Genomic DNA, 20,647 nt, shown 5'->3' with positions numbered 1-20,647 from the left:
CCGTCCTCATGTGTGCGGAACTTGGCTGCGGACAATGGTCTGTTTGAGGTTGCGTGGTTGTTTGAAGGCAAGAAGTGGGGGTGTGGGAATGGCCTTGGCGAGATGTTCGTCTTCATCAATGACATGTTGAAGGCTCCGGAGGAGATGCCGTAGCTTCTCCGCTCCGAGGAAGTACTGGATGACAAAGGGTACTCTGTCCACCGTGTCCCGTGTTTGTCTTCTGAGGAGGTCGGTGCGGTTTTTCGCTGTGACGCGTCGGAACTGTTGATCGATGAGTCGAGCGCCATATCCTGTTCTTATGAGGGCACCTTTCAGCGTCTGGAGGTGTCTGTTGCGATCCTCCTCATCCGCAGCAAACTACCCAGCCTTCAGGAGAACAGTGACCACAACACCACACAACCCTGCCACAGCAACCTCTGCAAGACTTGCCGGATCATCGACACGGATGCCATCATCTCACATGAGAACACCATCTACCAGGTACACGGTACCTACTCTTGCAACTCGGCCAACGTTGTCTACCTGATACGCTGCAAGAAAGGATGTCCCGAGGCATGGTACATTGGGGAAACCATGCAGACGCTATGACAACGGATGAATGAACACCGCTCGACAATCACCAGGCAAGACTGTTCTCTTCCTGTGGGGGAGCACTTCAGCAGTCACGGGCATTCAGCCTTGGATCTTCAGGTAAGCGTTCTCCAAGGTAGCCTTCACGACACACGACAGCGCAGAGTCGCTGAGCAGAAACTGATAGCCAAGTTCCGCACACATGAGGACGGCCTAAACCGGGATGTTGGATTTATGTCACATTATCAGTAACCCCCACAGCTTGCCTCCTGGGCTTGCAGAATTTCACTAGCTGTTCTGTCTGGAGACAATATACATCTCTTTAACCTGTGTTGAATGCTCCCTCCACCCACATTGTCTGTACATTTAAGACCTGGCTGGCTGTAGAGATTTGCATTCTAATCAGTATTCTGTAATTTGATTTCTGTGTCTGTTTGCACTGTTTGAGAACAGATAACCACTCCATCTGACGAAGGAGCTGTGCTCCGAAAGCTTACGGTATTTGCTACCAAATAAACCTGTTGGACTTTAACCTGGTGTTGTGAGACTTCTTACTGTGCTCACTAATTAGCCCCGCTTCGCTGATCAGTCCCGCCTCTCCGCCTCACGAAACCCCGCCCCTAACCTGCTCCCTCTCCGTGGACAATTGGGTGTCTGACCTGTCAATCTGCCGAAAGGCTCCGCTCGGATTGGACCAACATGAAGTCCCCGCCCCTCTGCCTGTCCAAACTGAATGCTGCAAGGGAGCCGGGGTAGAAAATACAAAATGGGGTCAAAGTAGATATTTACCATTGGAACTGAATCAACTCAGGGCTCTATCTACCCCGAGTTCTCACACCGTTAGTTTTTTTAATTGCAGTTGGAAAGGTTTGAATTGATGTTGGGCGGAGAGTGAGGAAGTTAAAGTCCTGGCAATGCACCAGAAATGAAAGATTAACATCGGATGTGCTGTGCGTTTGTTCAACTGGATTGTTGACCGGAACAAAAAATAATCGATTATAAGCACCACGGGCACCGATGCATATTAATAATTGCAAGGAAGCGGGCTGACAGGGCTGTGGTTTTGCTGCATTGTTTTATTTCCTCCTTCTTGAATCGTGTGTACAGATTGTAACCCGGGCTCGCAGAGAGCCGCCTGCAGTGATCACGTGGGCGGCAGCGGGCTGCCTCCGCCATTGAGATCCTGGTCAGCTTGAGGCCTGAGCTGCTGCAGGATGGTTTACTACTTCACCAGCAACGGTAAGTACAGCGGCCCGTACCCACTGGAGACGGCTGCTTGTTTTGTCTGTGTTTGGCAAGCGGTTCAGGACACCTATATTGTCACCCACTGGGGAGGGAGGGACTCGGCCTGGAGCTCGGCCTAGTCCCCTTTCCAACAACTCCTCTCGTTATTCACTGGAATTGTGTTTGTTTTTGGACAAGTACCCTCTCAATCTACTAACGAATTGTTTTCTCATGGCTTGGGATCCTATGCTTATTTTTACTGATCTTTCAGATGAGCACAGTTCATGTGCGGGAAAGCAAAATGCTGGGAAGCTGACGTGAAAACCAAAATGTAGGAAATACTCAGCAGGTCGGGCGACATCTGTGGAGGAAGTAACAAGAGTTAACGTTTCAGGTCGGTGACTTTTGTCAGAATCAAAACACCTGATAACGACATTAGCTCTGAATCCCTCGCCCTAGTGTACGGATTGGGAATACCCCCCCCCCCCCCCAACCTGGAATACCTTTATTTGGAAGTCTCCAACAGTAAGTTTAAAGTTTATTTATTAGTGTCACAAGTAAGGCTTACATTAATACTTCAATGAAAATCCCCTAGTTGCCACACTCGGGTGCTGTTCGGGTACACAGAGGGAGAATTTAGCATAGCTGAAGCACCACTTTCAGACTGTGGGAGGAAACTCCCCAGAGCACCCAGAGGAAACCCATGCAGATAAGGGGAGAACGGGCAGACTTTGCACAGTCACCCAAGCTGGGGATCGAACCCAGGTCCCTGGCATTGTAAGGCTAGCCTCTGTGCTGCCCTCGTATCCCTCTCCCTGATGAACAGTTTTGGAATACCTCACCGCCCACCAAGGAATATTTTTATTTGGATGTTTCCAATGGTAGTAAACTAAACTAAGTTGGCTCTCTTGTTATCCCATGTAATTTCCATCTGTGTTCAAGCTCTGAATAGCCAGTTTGGACCCCTGATTACAGAGTCATTCTCATCAGGCCTCTGCCATCATCTATCGAGTCCAGATGACCTTTTGACAAAGAGTCATTTGGACTCGAAACATCAGCTCTTTTCTCTCCTCACAGATGCTGCCAGACCTGCTGAGATTTTCCAGCACTTTCTCTTTTGGTTTCCGATTCCAGCATCCGCAGTAATTTGCTTTTATTTTTATTTTATCTTTCCTCTTGTGTACGACACTTTATATATACACGTGCAAATTCATCAGGAAAGGTAGAACAAACATTAAAATTCTTATTCACCTTTTCACATGTGCCTGTGCAAAGTTTTTAAAAAGTTGAATATTTATTTCTAATATGTTTTGTAAGAATTAATGTATAATGGAGCCAGGGAGTTGAAAGGAAGACTAAAATGGTATTGGAATAGTGTAAACACTTGTGCTTTGCTTTGTGGAGATAACACTGGGTGAATTGCACACTGCTTCAGTTTAAATAGTTATGTAAGTTGTAAAGAATCAAGTTATAAGAAATAAAAGCAAAATACTGCAGATGCTGAAGATCTGAACAAAGTTACTGTTTTGAGTCCTAAATGACTTCTCTCTCACAGATACCTCAGTCCTGCTGAGTTTTTCGAGCACTTTGTTTTTATTTCTCAAAAGTAAGGGTATTATGTATTTTCAGGATTAGCTCAATAATGGATGCAGATCAATATAGATATGTGATTGTAATTAACAATGGGAAAACAAGGAACATGTGTGTTTGTTGATGAGATAAAAACGTCTGTGTAAAATAACATCAGGGTGACTTGTGGCCAAAGGATCAAGAGTAAACTGGTACACATTTGATACATTTTTAATCTTGTAATTTTTAAAATAGTTTGTTTTTCTGAAGGTTTTCTGAAGTTTTTTTTAACGCAAAATATGATCTTGAAGCCCAGATCCCTTCGACCTCCTCTGCTAAAATGAAAAAGGGCTATGTTCTGCATCCTCTCGTTTCCTTCTGTATGAATGGCATGCTTTGTATAGTGCACAAGAAACAATACTTTTCACTGTATACTAATGTGACAAATCAAATCAAAAAGGTTGCAAATCTTTAGAATTCTGTACCCCAGAGAGCTGAGTGCTAAGTTGTTTGAGTACATTCGAGTCACAAGAAAGAGGAGCGGAGTAGACCACATGGCCTGTTGAGCCTGCTTTGCCATTCAATGCAATGTTGGCTGATCTTGGGCTTCAGCTCCACTTTTCCACCAGCTGCCCATATCCCTCAATTCTCTGATGGACCCAAATATGTCGACCCTAGCCTTAAATGTATTCAACGATGGAACGTCCACAAGCCTCTGGGGTAGAAAATTCCAAAGATTCATAACCCTTTGAGTGAAGCAATTTCTCCTCACCTCAGCTCATTATTTGCAGACTATGGCCACATTTCTTAGGATAGATACTGGGTGTGGAATCCCCTATCAACCCCATCAGAATCTTATGTTTCAAAGAGATCCCGTCTCATTCTGCTAAACTCCAGAGAAATAGGCCAATTTACTGTTTTCCATTACTGTATTAATGGAGTTTTGCATTGTCAGATGAGAGAGCAAACCATTCAGATAGATGTAAAGGTAATGTGGCACTATTTCAAGGAGGGGCGGAGGGGTGTTCTCTCCTGTGTTTCAGCCAACTTCACCAAAACAGTTCATTGCAAACACTGTGGGGGGACATTGAGCACAGGCTGAGCACCTTCAGATAGAGTGAAAATAATTAAACACCCATTAAATTTTTGTCTTTGCCTCTTTTTAGTACATTACTAGTACTGTTCTATTAATCAATGAAATGAAATCTCCATCTGATCCCTAATCTATCAGACGAATACTCACGACGTAAAGGAAAACAAAACTGGATGAAATAATCAACAGATTATAGGGGAGGCGATGGCCAAGTGGTATTATCTCTAGACAATTAATCCAGGAACTTAGCTAATGTTCTGGGACCTGGGTTGGAGTACCGCCAAAAATATATTAAAAATATCTGGAATTAAGAATCTACTGATGACCATGAAACCATTGTCAATTGTCAGAAAAATCCATCTGGTTCGCTAATGTACTTCAGGGAAGGAAAGCTGCCATCCAGAGCCACAGCAAAGTGGTTGACTCTCAAGTGCCCTTGGGCAACTAGGGATGGGCAATAAATGCTGGCCAGCCAGCCAGCGACACCCATGCCCCATGAATGTGGCACGGTGGCGCAGTGGTTAGTATTGCTGCCTTATAGTGCCAGGGGCCTGGTTTGATTACTGGCTTGGGTCACTGTCTGTGTTGAGTTTGCACGTTTTCCCTGTGTTTGTATGGGTTTCCTCCGGGTGCTCCGGTTTTCCCCCCTCAGTCCAAAGATGTGTGGTTTAGGTGGATTGGCCATGCTAAATTGCCCTTTAGTGTCAGTGGGACTAGCAAGGGTAAATGCATGGGGTTATGGGGATAGGGCCTGGGTGGGATTTTGGTTGGTGCAGACTCTATGGGTTGAATGGCCTCCTTCTGTCCTGTAGGATTCTATGATTCTATAATCCATGTGATGAAAGTTCATTCAAACTTTAAACTCTTGAGATTATATTGTTAAATCTGGAAATTTTGCAATTAAAGCCTTGTGTAGATTACTTTTGCTACTTTTATTTGATTTATTATTGTCACATGTATTAGTATACAGTGAAAAGTATTGTTTCTTGCGCACTATACAGACAAAACATACCGATCATAGAGAAGGAAATGAAAGTGCAGAATGTAGTGTTACAGTCATAGTTAGGGTGTAGAGAAGGATCAAATTAATGTGATATAGGTCCTTTCAAAAGTCTGATGGCAGCAGGGAAGAAACTGTTCTTGAGTCTATTGGTACGTGACTTCAGACCTTTGTATCTTTTTCCTGACGGAAGAAGGTGGAAGAGAGAATGTCCGGGTGCGTAGGGTACTTAATTAAACTGGCTGCTTTGCTGAGGCAGTGGGAAGTGTAGACAGAGTCAATGGGTGGGAGGCTGGTTTGCGTGATGGATTGGGCTACATTCACAACCTATTGTAGGTTCTTGTGGTCTTGGGCAGAGCAGGAGCCATACCAAGCTGTGACACAACGAGACAGGATACTTTCTTTGGTGCATCTGTAAAAAAATTGGTGAGAGTCGTAGCAAACATGCCAAATTTCCTTAATCTTCTGAGAGTAGAGGCGTTGATGGGCTTTTTTAGCTATAGTGTCGGCATGGGGGCGGTTAGGACAGGTTATTGGTGATCTGGACACCTAAAAACTTGAAGCTCTCGACCATTTCTACTTCATCCCCGTTGATGTAGACAGGGGCATGTTCTCCTCTGCTTCCTGAAGTTGATGACAATCTCCTTCATTTTGTTGATATTGAGGGAGAGATTATTGTTGCCGCACCAGTTCACCAGATTCTCTATTTCGTTCCTTTATTCTGTCTAATTTAGTGTTTAATTTATTTGTTACATTTTCTATTTTATTGCAGTGGTTTCTTCACCATACACAATATATATGGGAAAGGATAAATATGAAAGTAAGTGCCTACTTTCTTTCCCCCACTCTCTAATACATAGTTTATAAATAGTAACTTAATCACTTTCATTATCTTGAAGGAAACTGGATCAGTTATGTATATCATTTTAACAAACTAGATTTGGTACATAATAAGAGTAGGAATTTCAGTCAAAATGTAAGAAAATATTTCATCACTGCGAGACTGATCAAGTTTTGGAATAGTTTGCCACGGGGGACAAATAGCTTGGCTCGCCATATCAAATTGGGTACATATTTTGAGAAGCAAATCGGTTATTACTGCTAAGTCAAAGGTGTACTGCATACCCTACTAATTCACTGACTTCGATTTTCTGTCATTTTTGATGTCTGCCCCCAGCTGGCCTGTCTATGTTTGCTTACAAACATAGGTTTACCTGGTTTATTCCTCACAATTTGCCATGCCTTCCTTTGGTATCATCAGTAAACTGTTCCTATTACATTGTTTATTGAGTCAGTGAAATCTCTAATTGCCATGTAAAACACTTAGTTATGTGCTTGGTGGATGGAGTTACTTTGACATCTTGGCCCATTGTTTTTGGATAAAATAATGATTAGCTGCACTGTACCATCTGAAACGGAGAACATTCTTCAGGGAGAGATTTTTTCCTTTACAATTTCAGCTGTTGTTTGGAATAGTCTCTCTCATTTCTGGTTTCTTTCCTAGGATTAAACAGGAATTTCTTCATTGCTTCATAACCAACAGGGAGGGTGATGAATGACTTGGAATTTAGAAATTCATCTACCTAACAGCAATTAACAACTCAACACTATCTTTAAACATAATTAAATAGTATTTAATGGTTTGGATTAAATCATTTAGATTTAGATGGCTAACACACTAAGAGTTTAAAATATTCAGCTTTGTGCAGCTTATTATTCTCTTTTTAAAAACATAGATGAAGACCTAATAAAGTACGGGTGGCCAGAAGATGTTTGGTATGTCACAGTTAATATAGTTCTGTTATTCCTCTGCATTTTTATCCAAATTACACACATTTAAATATTCTTTTCAACACTATTTTGGTACTGTTGATCCTTTTGTGTTAATAATGTGCAGATAAAATTTGCAGTTCTGAATCTGCATAATACATTATTTGTTTTGCTTACCACATGTATACTTGGAATTGTTATTTTTTAGGTTTCACGTGGATAAATTGTCTTCAGCTCATGTGTACCTTCGACTATACAAGGTATTGTCTGAACTGGATCCTTTTCCTTTAAAGTGGCTTTAATCACTTTTCAAATTAGCTATAGCATGTTAAACAAATTTTCAGGCTGAATTTGTAATAAATTTAAAGTCACGGGTTATGTCCCACAAATAGGATGGTCTGATCACTTGCATATTTATCATGTGTAGGTAACTTGTAGTAAATGCCACGTGTAAAATATGAATTATATCCTGAATTGTGTTTCCTGTTTCATATTTTAAAAATAAATTTTGGTATGGAGAGGGGCATGGGTTACTGAGAGACAACCAGGAAGCTTCATTTCCACTCAGTACTGAGGCCGTTCACCTCAACCATAGCTTTGGGTATTGGTGGAGTGATACTTGGTATTGTAAAAGAAAAGTCAACTTGAATTCATGTTCCTGATGACTCATGAGAGCTAGGGAATATTGTGGCCTTTGTGCAAAGGTAAAATCAGACTCTACTGCAGGGACTTTCTACATTTTAATATTTATTGACACGCTTTCTACACTCGCAACCATTTTATCCAAATATTATTTGCGTCAGGAATTGGAAATGAGGGAGGAACTTAGAAAATTGTTGGAATTGCGGATTGATAAATTCCTGGGTCCTGATGGATTTCAGCATCGGGTCAAGTGGCTAGTGAGATGGATGATATGCTGGTTTCAATTTTCAAAAGTTCACTAGATTTGGGAAAGTTTCCATTAGATTGGAAAATTACTAATGTAACTCCTTTATTCAAAAAGGCAGTGGTGAGCATGGGAAGAGAAATAAAGCAGGAAACTACAAACTAGTTAGCTTAACATCTGTCATACGGAAAATGTTAGAATTTATCATTAAAGATGTATTAACGGCGCTTAGATAATTCAATGTAATTGGAAATCGTATTGAACTAATTTATTAGAGTTCCTTGAAGGAGTCATGTGCTGTGGATAAAGGGGAACCCCCATGCATGTACTTAGATTTTCAGAAGGCATTTGATAAGATGTCTTATCAAAAGTTAATGGGAAAAATAAAAAATTGTTGTATCGGATGTAACACAGTAGAATAAATTAGTCTTTTATTGGTGGTCAGGATGTGACTAATGGTGTGCCAAAGGGGTCTGTGCTGGGGCTTGAACTCTTCACAATTTGTATAAATGATTTGGATGAAGGCCCAGTAGTATGGTGGTTCAATAATATTGTTAATGACAAAGGTATGAAAGCTAAATTGTAAAGAGGGCATAAGGAGGCTACATAGGTTAAGTGAACGGGCAAAGATCTAGCAAATGGAGTATAATGTGGGAAAATGTGAGGTTGTCCATTTTGACAAATAAAAAAGCATATTATCTGGATGGTGAGAGATTGTAGAGCTCTGAGATGCAAAGGGATCTGGGTGTCTTAGTGCATGAACCTAGTGTGCAGGTGAGGCAAGTAATTAGTAAAGCTAATTGAATGTTATTGTTTTATTGTGAGGAATTTGAATACAAGAGTAGGGAGGTTGTGCTTCAGTTATACGGTGAGACCACATGTGGAATACTGCGTACAGTACTGGCTTCCCTATTTAAGGAAATGAGTGATTTGGAAGCAGTTCAGGGAAGGTTTACTAGATTAATACCTGGAATTAGCAGGTTCTCTTGTGCAGACAAGAGAACAGGCTAGGCTTCTATTCGCTGGAGTAAGAGCAAGAGAGGACTTGATTGAAACACAAGATCCTGGAGGAACTTGACAGGCCAGATGTGGAGAGGAAGTTACCTCATGGGAAAAACTAGAACGAGGGATCACTATTTTAAAAATATGGGGTCACTCATTAAAAACAGAGATGAGGAATTTTTTTTTGTGTTGAGGCTTTGGAATTCTCTTCCTCAAAAGGTGGTTGAGACAGAGTCTTTGGATATCTTTAAGGCAGAAGTTGATATACTCTTGATAAGCCAAGGGGTGAAATGTTATCATGTGGAGGCAAGATTAGATTAGATCAGCCATCATATTGAACATGGGAATTAAGAGCACAATTAGGCAATTCAGTACTTCAAGCCTGCTCCGCCATTCAATCAGATCATGACTGATCTCTCCCTAGTCTCAAATCCACCTCCCTACCTGTTCCCCATATCCCTTTAATCTGTTTGTTATCAGAAATATATCTATCTCTTTGAAACCATTTAATGATTCAGACTCCACCGTACTATGGGACAGCGAGTTCCACAAATTCACCATTCTGTGAGATGTAATTCTTCTTCTCAGTTTTAAATCTGCCTCTCAACTTATACCTGTGACCTCTTGTTCTAGATTGCCCCGCAAGGGGAAACATTTGGTCTACGTTTACCTTGTCAATTCCTTTTGGTATTTTATATGCCTCGATCAGATCCCCTCTCATCCTTCTAAACTCCAGCGAGTACAAGCCCAAACTGTTTAATCTCTCCTCGTATGTCAACCCCTTCATCCCCTGAACCTCCTCTGAACTGCCTCCAAGCCACCACATCCTTCCTCAAATAAGCAGACCAAAACTGGACCCCAATACTCCAGATGTGATCTTACCAACACCCTATACAATTGCAACAACACTTCTCCAATTTTATACTCTTTTGTGGTGGAGCAGGCTTGAGGAGCCGAATTGCCTACTCCTGTTCCTAACTTGCACGTTCATATAAGGGAGCAAATATGTATGGAGCCATCTGAATTGATACCTTCAGGGTGGGGCGGAATTGGGAGAATAAGAAGGTTGGGATATGGCTACCGCAGAAATATAAATCTTGTGTGTTCTAAAGATTTGTGCATTAGTAAAAAAAAAGTTGTAAATAAGTGCATTGTGCTGTAAATAATTAAGTGCATTGTGCTTTTGATAGATCAACACATATAACAATATATAAAAGAGATGCTTCAATTTTGTTATTTGATCACAAATTAAATTTTACTCCAGTGTGTTGAGGTGTATAAAGCAAAGTGTTAATATATTTCATTCTTGTGTTCTAGGGGCAGGCAATTGATGGCATCCCCAAGGAAGTACTAATAGACTGTGCACAGCTTGTAAAAGCTAACAGCATTCAAGGTAATGATTATGTGGAGCTGTTTCCATTAGAGTAGGGAAGGGATTGTAGGGTATGATAAGACAGAGTACATAATAGAAATATACTGATGCCAATGATTGTGGGCGCTAGAACAAAACATCAGATACAAGATTACATGCTAGATTTTAGGCAAATATTTACAGATGGTTGAGAGGCTGTGAAATTCAGTATCAACATTGATAAAACCACATACACCACAGAAGGTGGCCATTTGAAGGAACTATCCAATTAGTTCTACTCCCCATAGCCCTATATTTTTGTTCCTCCAAGTACAGTATATATTCAACTTCGTTTTGAAAGTTACTATTGAATCTGTTTCCACCATCTTTCAGTAGAGCATTCAAGATTGGAAGAACTCTAATTTGGCCATCCTGTCCTTTTGCCAATTATCTTAAAATCTGTCTTTTATGGTTATTGCTCCTCTTGACAGGGTATGCAATTTCTCCTCTTTGCTTTATCAGCCCCTCTATTAGATCTCCCCCGTTTGGGCGTTTGATAAAGTGCCACACAAAAGGTTAATTCACAAGGTTAGATCACATGGGATATGGGGTAATTTATTAGCTTGGATAGGTGACTGGCTGATGGACAAAAGACAGAGAGTCGGGATAAATGTCTTTTTTTCTTGATGGCAAGAAGTAATTAGTGGGGTGTCACAGGGTTCGGTCCTTGGGCCCCAGCTATTTACAATCTATATTAATGACTTGGATACAGTGAAAGAAGGCTCTATAGCCAGATTTGCAGATGACACAAAAATAGGCGGGACAGTAGAAATCATAGAAACCCTACAGTGCAGGAAGAGGCCATTCGGCCCATCGAGTCTGCACCGACCACAATCCCACCCAGGCCCTACCCCCATATCCCTACATATTTTTACCCGCTAATCCCTCTAATGTACAAACCTCAGGACACTAAGGGGCAATTTTACGATGGCCAATCAACCTAACCCGCACATCTTTGGACTGTGGGAGGAAACCGGAGCACCCGGAGGAAACCCACGCAGACACGAGGAGAATGCACAAACTCCACACAGGCAGTGACCCGAGCCGGGAATCGAACCCAGGTCCCTGGAGCTGTGAAGCAGCAGTGCTAGCCACTGTGCTACCGTGCCGCCCGGTACAGTAGTAACCCGGTACAGCAGTGCTAACCACTGTGCTACCGTGCCGCCCGGTACAGTAGTAAGTTGCAATGAGGAAATAAGAACCTTACAAATGGATATAGAAAGGTTAGGAGAGTGGGCCAAAATGTGACAGATGGAGTTTAACGTGGATAAGTGTGAGATTATGTAATTTGGTCGCAAAAATGGAAACGCAGCTTGTTATCTAAATGGGTAGAGACTTCGAGGTGCTCTGGTGCAGAGGGATCTGAGTGTCTTCATTCATGAGTCACAGAAAGCTAGCATGCAGGTACAACAGTTAATAAAGAAAGCAAATGGAATGTTTGCACTTGTAGCTAAAGGAATAGAATACAAAAGTAAGGAGGTTTTTCCACAAAGGATGTACTCCATTTTGGTACCATTCTAATAAGTCTCTTTGTGCTCATCAAGGTCTTGACTTCCTTTTAAAAGTGTGGTGTCTGGAATTAGACGACGTACTTTATGAAGCATTAGCATAACTTCCTTGCTTTTGTGTGTGTGCCGCTACTTCTAAAGCCCAGGGCTCTGTAACATTCACAACCTGGCTATTTTACCCTGCCACCTTCGATGATTTGTGTATGTGAACTCCCAGGTCTCCCTACTCCCTAAATTTAATTCTCGTTGACTCTCATTCTTCTTGTTGAAATATAAGAGTTCACATTTTTCTGCATTAGATTTAGTCTGCCATGTTAAGATGTTTGGCCAGAACCCAGGGCATTGGGAGGACCAATAATGTTTCACTTAAAGTAGATAAAGATTGAGATTCAAGCCACCTGCTTTTGAAACGAAGCCACAAGATTCCACAGGTCTTGAACAAACAAAAACAGACTTTACAAGTTCAGAAAGATACAATTTACAATATGTATCTTATACTCTTAACATTCCAGGTAAGTATGGGGTACTTGTGAAAACTGGTCGGACATGCCACACTGCAGAGTAAATGACAGATACAACCAAGACACAGTTTGTGGATTTCTGAAGAACCCAACCAGATGTCAGTGAACACCAAGTCAAACGATCTTGTTGAAATTCTCTCGCAAGGGATTCCCAGCTTTACATTCAAATATCTCTCCTTGGAATTCTCTCCAAAATTGCTCCCACTCTGATTGCTTTAACATCAGCCCACTTTGCAGCGTTTCAGTCTTGCTTCCCAAGATTCCTTCTCCCTGGATTCCCAAGTACATTCAAACACTCGCTCACAAACACACTTCCAGATCTATGACCATGCCAAGCAGAACACCACTGCTCCGAAGGGGCACCTTCCCCCAATTCTTTCCATAAAGTCTGCCCTCCGCAACCCTTTCTCTAACTTGTTAACTTAGCTGGGACCTGCTCCCATCCTCATCTCTGTGATACTTGCAGACCTACTTCCCGAAACTGACTGCCTCAAGACGTGTTGTTCATTAATCCTTGTTACTAAGTGGGAAACCAGTGTAATGAGCATTGGAACATCCTGTACTTAAATGTTAGGATCTCCACAGATTGTTAATTTAGCCAGGAACGCAATGAATTGAATTTGTAACACTGCCCATTTGCCTAGTTTTGTGTCCTCCTGAAGTCTTGCGAAGTTGTGTGTCGTCATCTGCAAGCAATGAAATTATATCCTTCTGTATCCGCACTGTGAACAAATATATATAATGTGAAACACTTGTCAAATGCTTTTAGACGTGCATATACATGTCAGCTGCATCATAATAAACAGGAGGTCTTTAGTTGCCAAAAGAAAGACCACATCGAACTTGTAAGAATTGGTTAGAGAAGTAGTTGATGGGACATAGAAATAATTTAAGCACTTAGAACTGATTGGACTGAACAGTCTCACATAATTCACTCTGATTAAGACTACATGCTTGCTAAAACATTTTCTGCAGTAAAATCTATTAAGGATCATGTGCTACTTTTTTTAACACTTGGTTGTTTATTTCCTCCCTTATTGGTTTGAGACTAGTTTTTGGTTGTTATAAACTACTGAACTAAAGTACGGTTATATATCATAATTGCATATACCTGTAGGATAACATTTTCTATTTGTTAGGATGCAAAATGAACAACATAAATGTTGTGTATACTTCATGGTCTAATCTGAAGAAGACTGGTGACATGGACGTGGGACAAATAGGATTCCATCGACAAAAAGAGGTAAGTACAACACTCACTGCTGAACGAATGGGAGCTAACGCTCATGGTTTTGTTTATTACTGAACTGTTCGTGTAGATTGTCGAGAGAAGCGTTGAACAAAAATGTAGTTTTTTCTTTTAAAAATTCCATCTGAGATCTTGAATTCTGAAACTAGGAATTATCAAAAAAGATTGCTGCATTGAATAGTTAAAGTAAAATGGGCATGAAATAAAATAGAGTTTAAAAGGAACAGTTTGGTCGGATTGTTACCACCATTCACGCTGGCGGGATTTTCCCATCCCGCTGCAGCGAAGGGAAATTTGACTGGGTGCCAAATTCTCCAACCTTGCTGCAGCAGGAGCGTGGCATGAATAGTTGGAAAGATCGCGTCCTTTGTTGAAGGTTCACTTGCCTACTAATTGCATAGCCCATGAATGGTAACTGTGTACAACAACTTGGTGTTATCTTCAGAGGAGTTACTATTTTTGGTCGTCATTTGCACTTTTTTTTTAGGTGAAGATAATTACAGTAGAGAAAAAAATAAATGAAATTTTAAACCGGTTGGAGAAAACAAAAGACGAGCGATTCCCAGATTTGGCAGCAGAAAAAGAATCCAGAAACAGAGAAGAACAGAACGAGAGAAAAGCACAGATTCAAGAGATGAAGCGAAAGGAAAAGGAGGAGATGAAGAAGAGAAAAGAAATTGAAGATCTTAGGTTTGTATGGGCATGGTAGAAGAGAGCACATGTTTTCTCTAATTGCTTCTAATTTTTTTTAAACGTTTGATCAATGCCATTCCCATCCAAAATTGCTTAGAAGAAACAAAAGTTTATTTTTCCTGTGGACAATACTTTCTTCCTCCAGCACATCTCCACTGTTACAGCTATTGTCCAGCTGGGTGATTGGATTTATTATTGTCACATATATTGGTATACAGTGAAAAGTATTGTTTCTTGTATGCTGTGCGGACAAAGCACATCGTTCATAGAGTACATGGGGGAGAAGTAAAGGAGAGGGTGCAGAAAGTCTGATGGCAGCAGGAAAGAAGCTGTTTTTGAGTCGGTCAGTATGTGATCTCAGACTTTTGTATCTTTTTCCCAACGGAAGAAAGTGGAAGAGTATGTCCGGGGTGCATGGGGTGCTTGATTATGCTGGCTGCTTTTCCAAGGTAGCAGGAAGTGTAGACAATATCAATAAATGAGAGGCCGGTTTGTGCGATGGACTGGGCTATGTTCGCAACCCTTTGTAGTTTCTTGCGGTCTTGGTCGGAGCAGGAGCCATGCCAAGCTGTAATACATCCGGAAAGGATGCTTTCTATGGTGCATCTGTAAAAATTGGTGAGTCATAGCGGACATCCCGAATTTCCTCCAAAGTAGAAGGGCTGGTGGGCTTTCTTAACTATAGCGTTGGCGAGAGGGGTCCAAGACGGGTTGTTGGTGATCTGGATACCTAGAAACTTGAAGCTCTCAACTATTTCCATCTCATCTCCTTTGACATAGGCAGGGACATGCCCTCCACTATGCTTCCAGGTGAGACTGTACTCATCTGATTTCATTCTGATCTACTTAATTGTAGCCAGTATTTCACCCACAATGGCTCCTCTTTCATCTCCTGCATTGTTTCCTCTACCTCTGATCTTCTAATCCTTGGTGCCCACCTCCACACCATTCCCCGTTCCCTATCTGCATGCAGCCCCTTCATAATGTCATTTAAAATGCAGCGTTGGCTTTTCACATGCACACCGATGACATCCAGATCTACCTCATCACCATCTCTTTCAACTCTTCCACTGTCTCTAAATGATCAGGCTGTTTATCTGACATCCAATACTGGATGAGCAGGAATTTCCCCCAACTAAATATTGGTAAGCTTATTGTATTTGGTTCCCTGCCAAAACTTCAGCCCTCCCCCTGATAACAGGCTAATGCTGAACTGGACTGTTCGCAATTCTGTGCTATGTCTGTCAACATATATTCACCCATCGTTAAGATTGTTTATTTCCACTTTCATAAGGTCGCCCAGTTTTGCCCCTACCTCAGTTCATCCACTTGTCTATTCCAACACCCTCCTAGTGAACTTCCCAGTTTCTACCCTCGGCTTAGAGGTCTAAAAGCTTTGCCTTGCTTTTGCTAGCATCAATTCTTGTCAATCTGAAACCACTGTTTTGCTGGCCTACATTGGCTCCGAATCCCTACATGGAGTCACCACTTCCTACCTTTGTAATCCCCTTCAGCCCACAACCTTTTGAGATCTTTTACATTTGTAGTCTTGCTTTCAGCTGCTATGGCTCTAAACTCTGGAATTTCCTCGCTAAACCTCTTTGTCTTTCTACTTCCCTTTCCTTTCTTCAAGATGCTCTTTAAACCTCTTCCTTTAGCCAAGATTTTGGCCATCTGTCCTAATATCTCCTTACATGGTTCGGTATCACATTTTGCTTTATAATGTCCCTGTGAGGCACTTTGGGATGTTTTGCTACATTAAAGCCCTATATAAATCCAAGTTGTTGTGATTGCGAAGAATCAATCTATTTCATGTATGGAAAAACTTGTAGTGCATAATAAACTTAACATTCTTGATTTCAGACAAAATGTTATTAACTATGGTTTCTTCTGGGAAAATAATTCAGAACAATATCTTTACTGGGAGAGTAACTAATGCTGTTGGGTGAGGCTTAAACTAATGTTGAGGAAAAAAATATGGGGAAAAAAAAGAAAAGGATGAGGAAGGTTAAGACGCAAATAAAATACCAGATAGAAGCGAATAAAATTAAAAAGTTAAAAGCAGCAATGACTATGAAGGGTACTATGTATAATTATAATTGTGTGTGTGTGTGTGTGTGAATATATAAAATAATGAGTTGAGGAACAAAAGGTGAAATAGTTGGTTTGCAATACAAATTGAATAATACTAAATGGTTGAGATAGATTTATGGACAGCTCAAGAAAGCAGGGCAACAAGAATGGGTAGCTTGAACTATCTGGAGATAAGCTGGAATAAAAGTCATTGTATGTGGTCATAGTTGAAAATGCTTTGGGTCATTACATTCATGGTCCAACAGGATGATGTTTTCTGATTACATTCTGGGATATGAAATAGAACAAATAACTGAGTTAGAGAAAAGTTGTGGAACTACCCACATCAGCAAAGGATAAGGGTGCTAGACTGTGAAAAAGGCAACATTCTGTAATGTTAGAAGGCATCCAACCAAGTTTAACCTGTTTGTATTAACTCCTTAGGTGCTATTCTGCACTTATGAAGTCTGAAAACATGAGCAGCAATCAGGTAAGGAAATATAATTACAATTGACGACAGTGCCAATCACCATGGCCCAAAAATCCCGTTCCTCTATTGCTTGCTGTTAATTTGGTCAGAAGATATGTTTCTCCAACATTTTCCTGTCCTTTTCAGAAGACAGAGTAATACAGGATTACAGTTCAGTAGACATACACATCTGGTACCTGTTCCCAAATGGTTATTCTTCATTTGAATCCAGATTAGTTCACCAATTAAAACATTCAGCCAATACACAAAATCTTGTCCGCATCCAACACACATGAATTCCTGTACTCTTTCCAGCAGGATTACTGGATAGTACAGGAGCTAAGCTGACTTCCAATGCCCAGTGTGGATTAAAGTTCTGTAAATTACTTGACAAGACAAAAAGTTGGCAGACAGTGGTTTTGGTATAACAAATTAAGATGATTTATTAATTAATAAAGCAATACTTAACAGCCGGGTAATGTTTAAGTCACACAACGCCTTTACTCGCCAGAGCAACCAAGATGCAGGTTACTGCATCCACTTCGTAACACAATATGATTGATACACCGCTCACAGTTACATCAATAGACCATTGATACACAATAACTACATCCTGAACTACAAGGCATGCAGATGATTTTTAATCTAAATTGTTCTTTGTTAAGACCTTTAGTAATGCAGTTACAACAAGAATTTAGCAAAGCAATCAAAAATCCTTCTCCTGTCTTTTATTAAATTGTACATTTTAATCAATCATTTTAAACTTTTTTCAGTTCCATTTAATCATTCTGAAATGTTCTAACTTGCCATTTCTCTCTCTTTAAATGTCTAGCTTCATGCAACAAGTTATCCCTAATCAATTGCTGCTATTTGAAGAACTGTTTGCATTGATTTAAGTTGGATGTAAATAAAGATGGTCATGCAATGATTAGGGATATCTTTGCTTACCAGAAGCCCACGCAAACATTTATAAAGTACAGTACCTAAATTTCATAGTACAAGGAAAAAATATATGCAAGCCCATATTCTTACAGCCATCACTGAGGCCATTAGTCGCACCTCCATCTCATATTGAGTGAGATCAGTTAACGTATCACTGAGAAGGGATACAATCTGGGACATTTAAGTAGCACACCATATATATTTGCTCACTGACCCATTAGGATATGTTTATTTAGAGTAAATAAATTGGCAATGCCTGCATCACCAATTTACAAATGACCTTTTTTATTCTGAAGATGACTTTGATCTATTTCCTTTTTGAAGTGCAACTCGAGTCTTGATAGAATGGGTGTCAAAATATTATTTGCCTAGGATAAAATTAATAAATGTAGCACCACATCAACAATGTACAGGGTGAAAGACTGCTGCCGCATTGATTTATAACCACTTAAAGTGTAACCTTTGAAGTGTCATGTGACAGAAATTCGTATACAGCAAGGTCCCACAAAAGCAATATGATAGTGGTCAGGTAATCTATTTTAGTGATATGCCCTGTTTGTGAACCCAACTCCACACACCTGATGAAGGAGCAGCGCTCCGAAAGCTTGTGCTACCAAATACACCTGTTGGACTTTAACTTGGTGTTCTGAGACTGCTTACTGTGCCCACCCCAGTCCAATGCTGGCATCTCCACATCATATTTTAGTGATGTTAGTTGAGGGATAAATATTGACCAAGGCACCTGAAAGAACTTCCTTGCTGTTCTTTAAATAGTAAGACTGACAAAGATCTGTAAGAGAGGACAGAGGCAGTTTAGCACCTCATTCAAAAGACGGTGCCACTAACATCGCATAGTGAAGTGTCAGCCTAGATTTTGTGCTCAAGACTCAAATCAAAAACTTCTGCCTTGGAGATGAGGGCTACCAATGAGCTATGAATGGTGACCAAAAGTTATATCTAGCAAGATGAATGCTTATTTAGGAATTAAAATTATCTAGGCTATCTCCTTTTAAGCATCCCTTTCCTGTTTCAATACAGCAGCAGTCCTACAACTTGTACGTTGTTGATGTGGTGCTGCGCTTATTAATTCCAGACCTTTAGATTTGTTTCATTGTGTATTCCCTTGTACACTAGAAGTATCATTTGCTATAGTTTTTGGAAAACTGTGAGTTATATTTCTCGATCTCTATCCCTACCGCCGCCTCCATTTCTACCATTTGACTCTGGAACTGTCATCCAGCATGTCTTTTTTTGGTGTTTGTGCAATGTTATCATTTGCCTAATTCCTTTTTTTCTGTCTTTGTTTAGGATTGTGGTTATGACTCTGATGATTTCATGTGAAGTCCACTGAATGTTAAGCCATAGACATTTTGAAATGGAGGTGCAGGCCTGCCAAAAAATACTTTCGGCTTTTTGACTATAATTCATTGCTGGACCAGTAGCATTGAGTTACAAGATTTCTGTCTTCCCTGTGATCAAACAAGTGGAAAATGACATTTGTAAATTTTTCTCCATTTGATTTGAAATTCGAGCCTGAAAATGCAATTTTGATTCTAGCTTCGCATGGGTGCTTGTTTGAGAGAATGACTTATTGCTAGATTATCGCTGGAATTTTTAAAATGCCTAAAACATGATGAGAGTCTATTAAAATAAAGTCTGATCCAAAAATATGTAGATTATTTGGGTATTCTCGAGATTTTCTAGTTTGATTTATGTTGCAACTGGCATAAAGTTTTAAGCAGTGTGATTTGTTTAAAAATCAAATCGGCAACTCACTCTAAATTATACTGTTACATTTGTATTGAAACCACATGGCATTGGCGTAAAACTGCAGTATGAATGCACCCTAAATGTGTATGATTAGAAAGTAAATAAGAATACTTGAAACTAAAGTATGGATGAGATGAAATATTGGCCCATATTTGCTTTAAAGATGCTGGTTGACCTGATGTCTTTCTATCATTTTCCCACATGTTTTCATACAGAATTATAATTTGTCTAATTCCTTGCTTTAGGATTGTGGTTGACATTATGTGACACCCACTGGATATTTCCCCTGGATATGTTTTTTGAGCTAGAATTTCCAGCTCTATGTAATACATTTGATCTGTCTCTTCCCATCCCCTCCAAACTAGATGTGTCACTTGGATCTTGGTGATAAGGCCTACACGGGCAGTAAGATGCATTTTGTACATTCTGGTGTAGCCACATGTTAAGACCTACTGTAAACTTTGTTTTTGAGCTGTTGAACCTTACCCAGAACACGTGAAAATAATAAACATCTGAAAAACCCATGTATGAATTCTTTTCTGGTTTTATTTGGGCGTGTTTTTTGGCTTTCCTCCACTATTTGCATTCCCAAATGTTTTTTAAAAGCTCACCATTTTTCATGGACTGGTTGAGTAAATTATTAGAAAATCTTATTCCAGACTGGGGAAAACAATGCTCTGGATTTTGAGTACTGTAAGATTGTTTGAATTGATTTTCAAATATTCAGTGAACCTTGATTTGTGATTCATAGCTGTACATTGAAAGTTCAGTTGCCACATTTAATTCATAGTTAAGCACAGGATAAGCATTCACAAGAGCTAGATGATTTTGTGTCTTTACAGGTTGCCTTGTTCAAATTATTTTGTTTGACCCAAGTTCATGCTGGAACTGTATAAA

General features: G+C 40.3%; 1 protein-coding gene across 2 annotated transcripts; it reads left to right on the top strand.

Moving 5' to 3' along the window:
* Positions 1 to 1,280: 1,280 nt before the first annotated feature.
* Positions 1,281 to 20,274, top strand: ccdc25 (coiled-coil domain containing 25). Of its 2 annotated transcripts, XM_078212671.1 has the most exons (10): positions 1,302 to 1,809; positions 2,066 to 2,188; positions 6,229 to 6,276; positions 7,193 to 7,232; positions 7,435 to 7,486; positions 10,432 to 10,507; positions 13,694 to 13,797; positions 14,291 to 14,493; positions 17,014 to 17,059; positions 19,289 to 20,274. In XM_078212671.1, the coding sequence occupies exons 3-10, from the start codon at positions 6,255 to 6,257 to the stop codon at positions 19,319 to 19,321; spliced, it is 576 nt and encodes a 191-aa protein (XP_078068797.1). In that variant the 5' UTR covers positions 1,302 to 1,809; positions 2,066 to 2,188; positions 6,229 to 6,254; the 3' UTR covers positions 19,322 to 20,274. The 2 variants fall into 2 exon arrangements, with proteins under 2 accessions (XP_078068796.1, XP_078068797.1); XM_078212670.1 differs by lacking the exon at positions 2,066 to 2,188 and having other exon boundaries at positions 1,281 to 1,809.
* The last annotated feature ends 373 nt before the right edge of the window (positions 20,275 to 20,647 follow it).

Source organism: Mustelus asterias, chromosome 5 (assembly GCF_964213995.1).
Source record: "Mustelus asterias chromosome 5, sMusAst1.hap1.1, whole genome shotgun sequence".
In the NCBI taxonomy this organism is placed as follows: domain Eukaryota; kingdom Metazoa; phylum Chordata; class Chondrichthyes; order Carcharhiniformes; family Triakidae; genus Mustelus; species Mustelus asterias.
The sequence above is the reverse complement of the archived record's forward strand: the minus strand, read 5'-3'. Positions and strand labels throughout refer to the sequence as shown.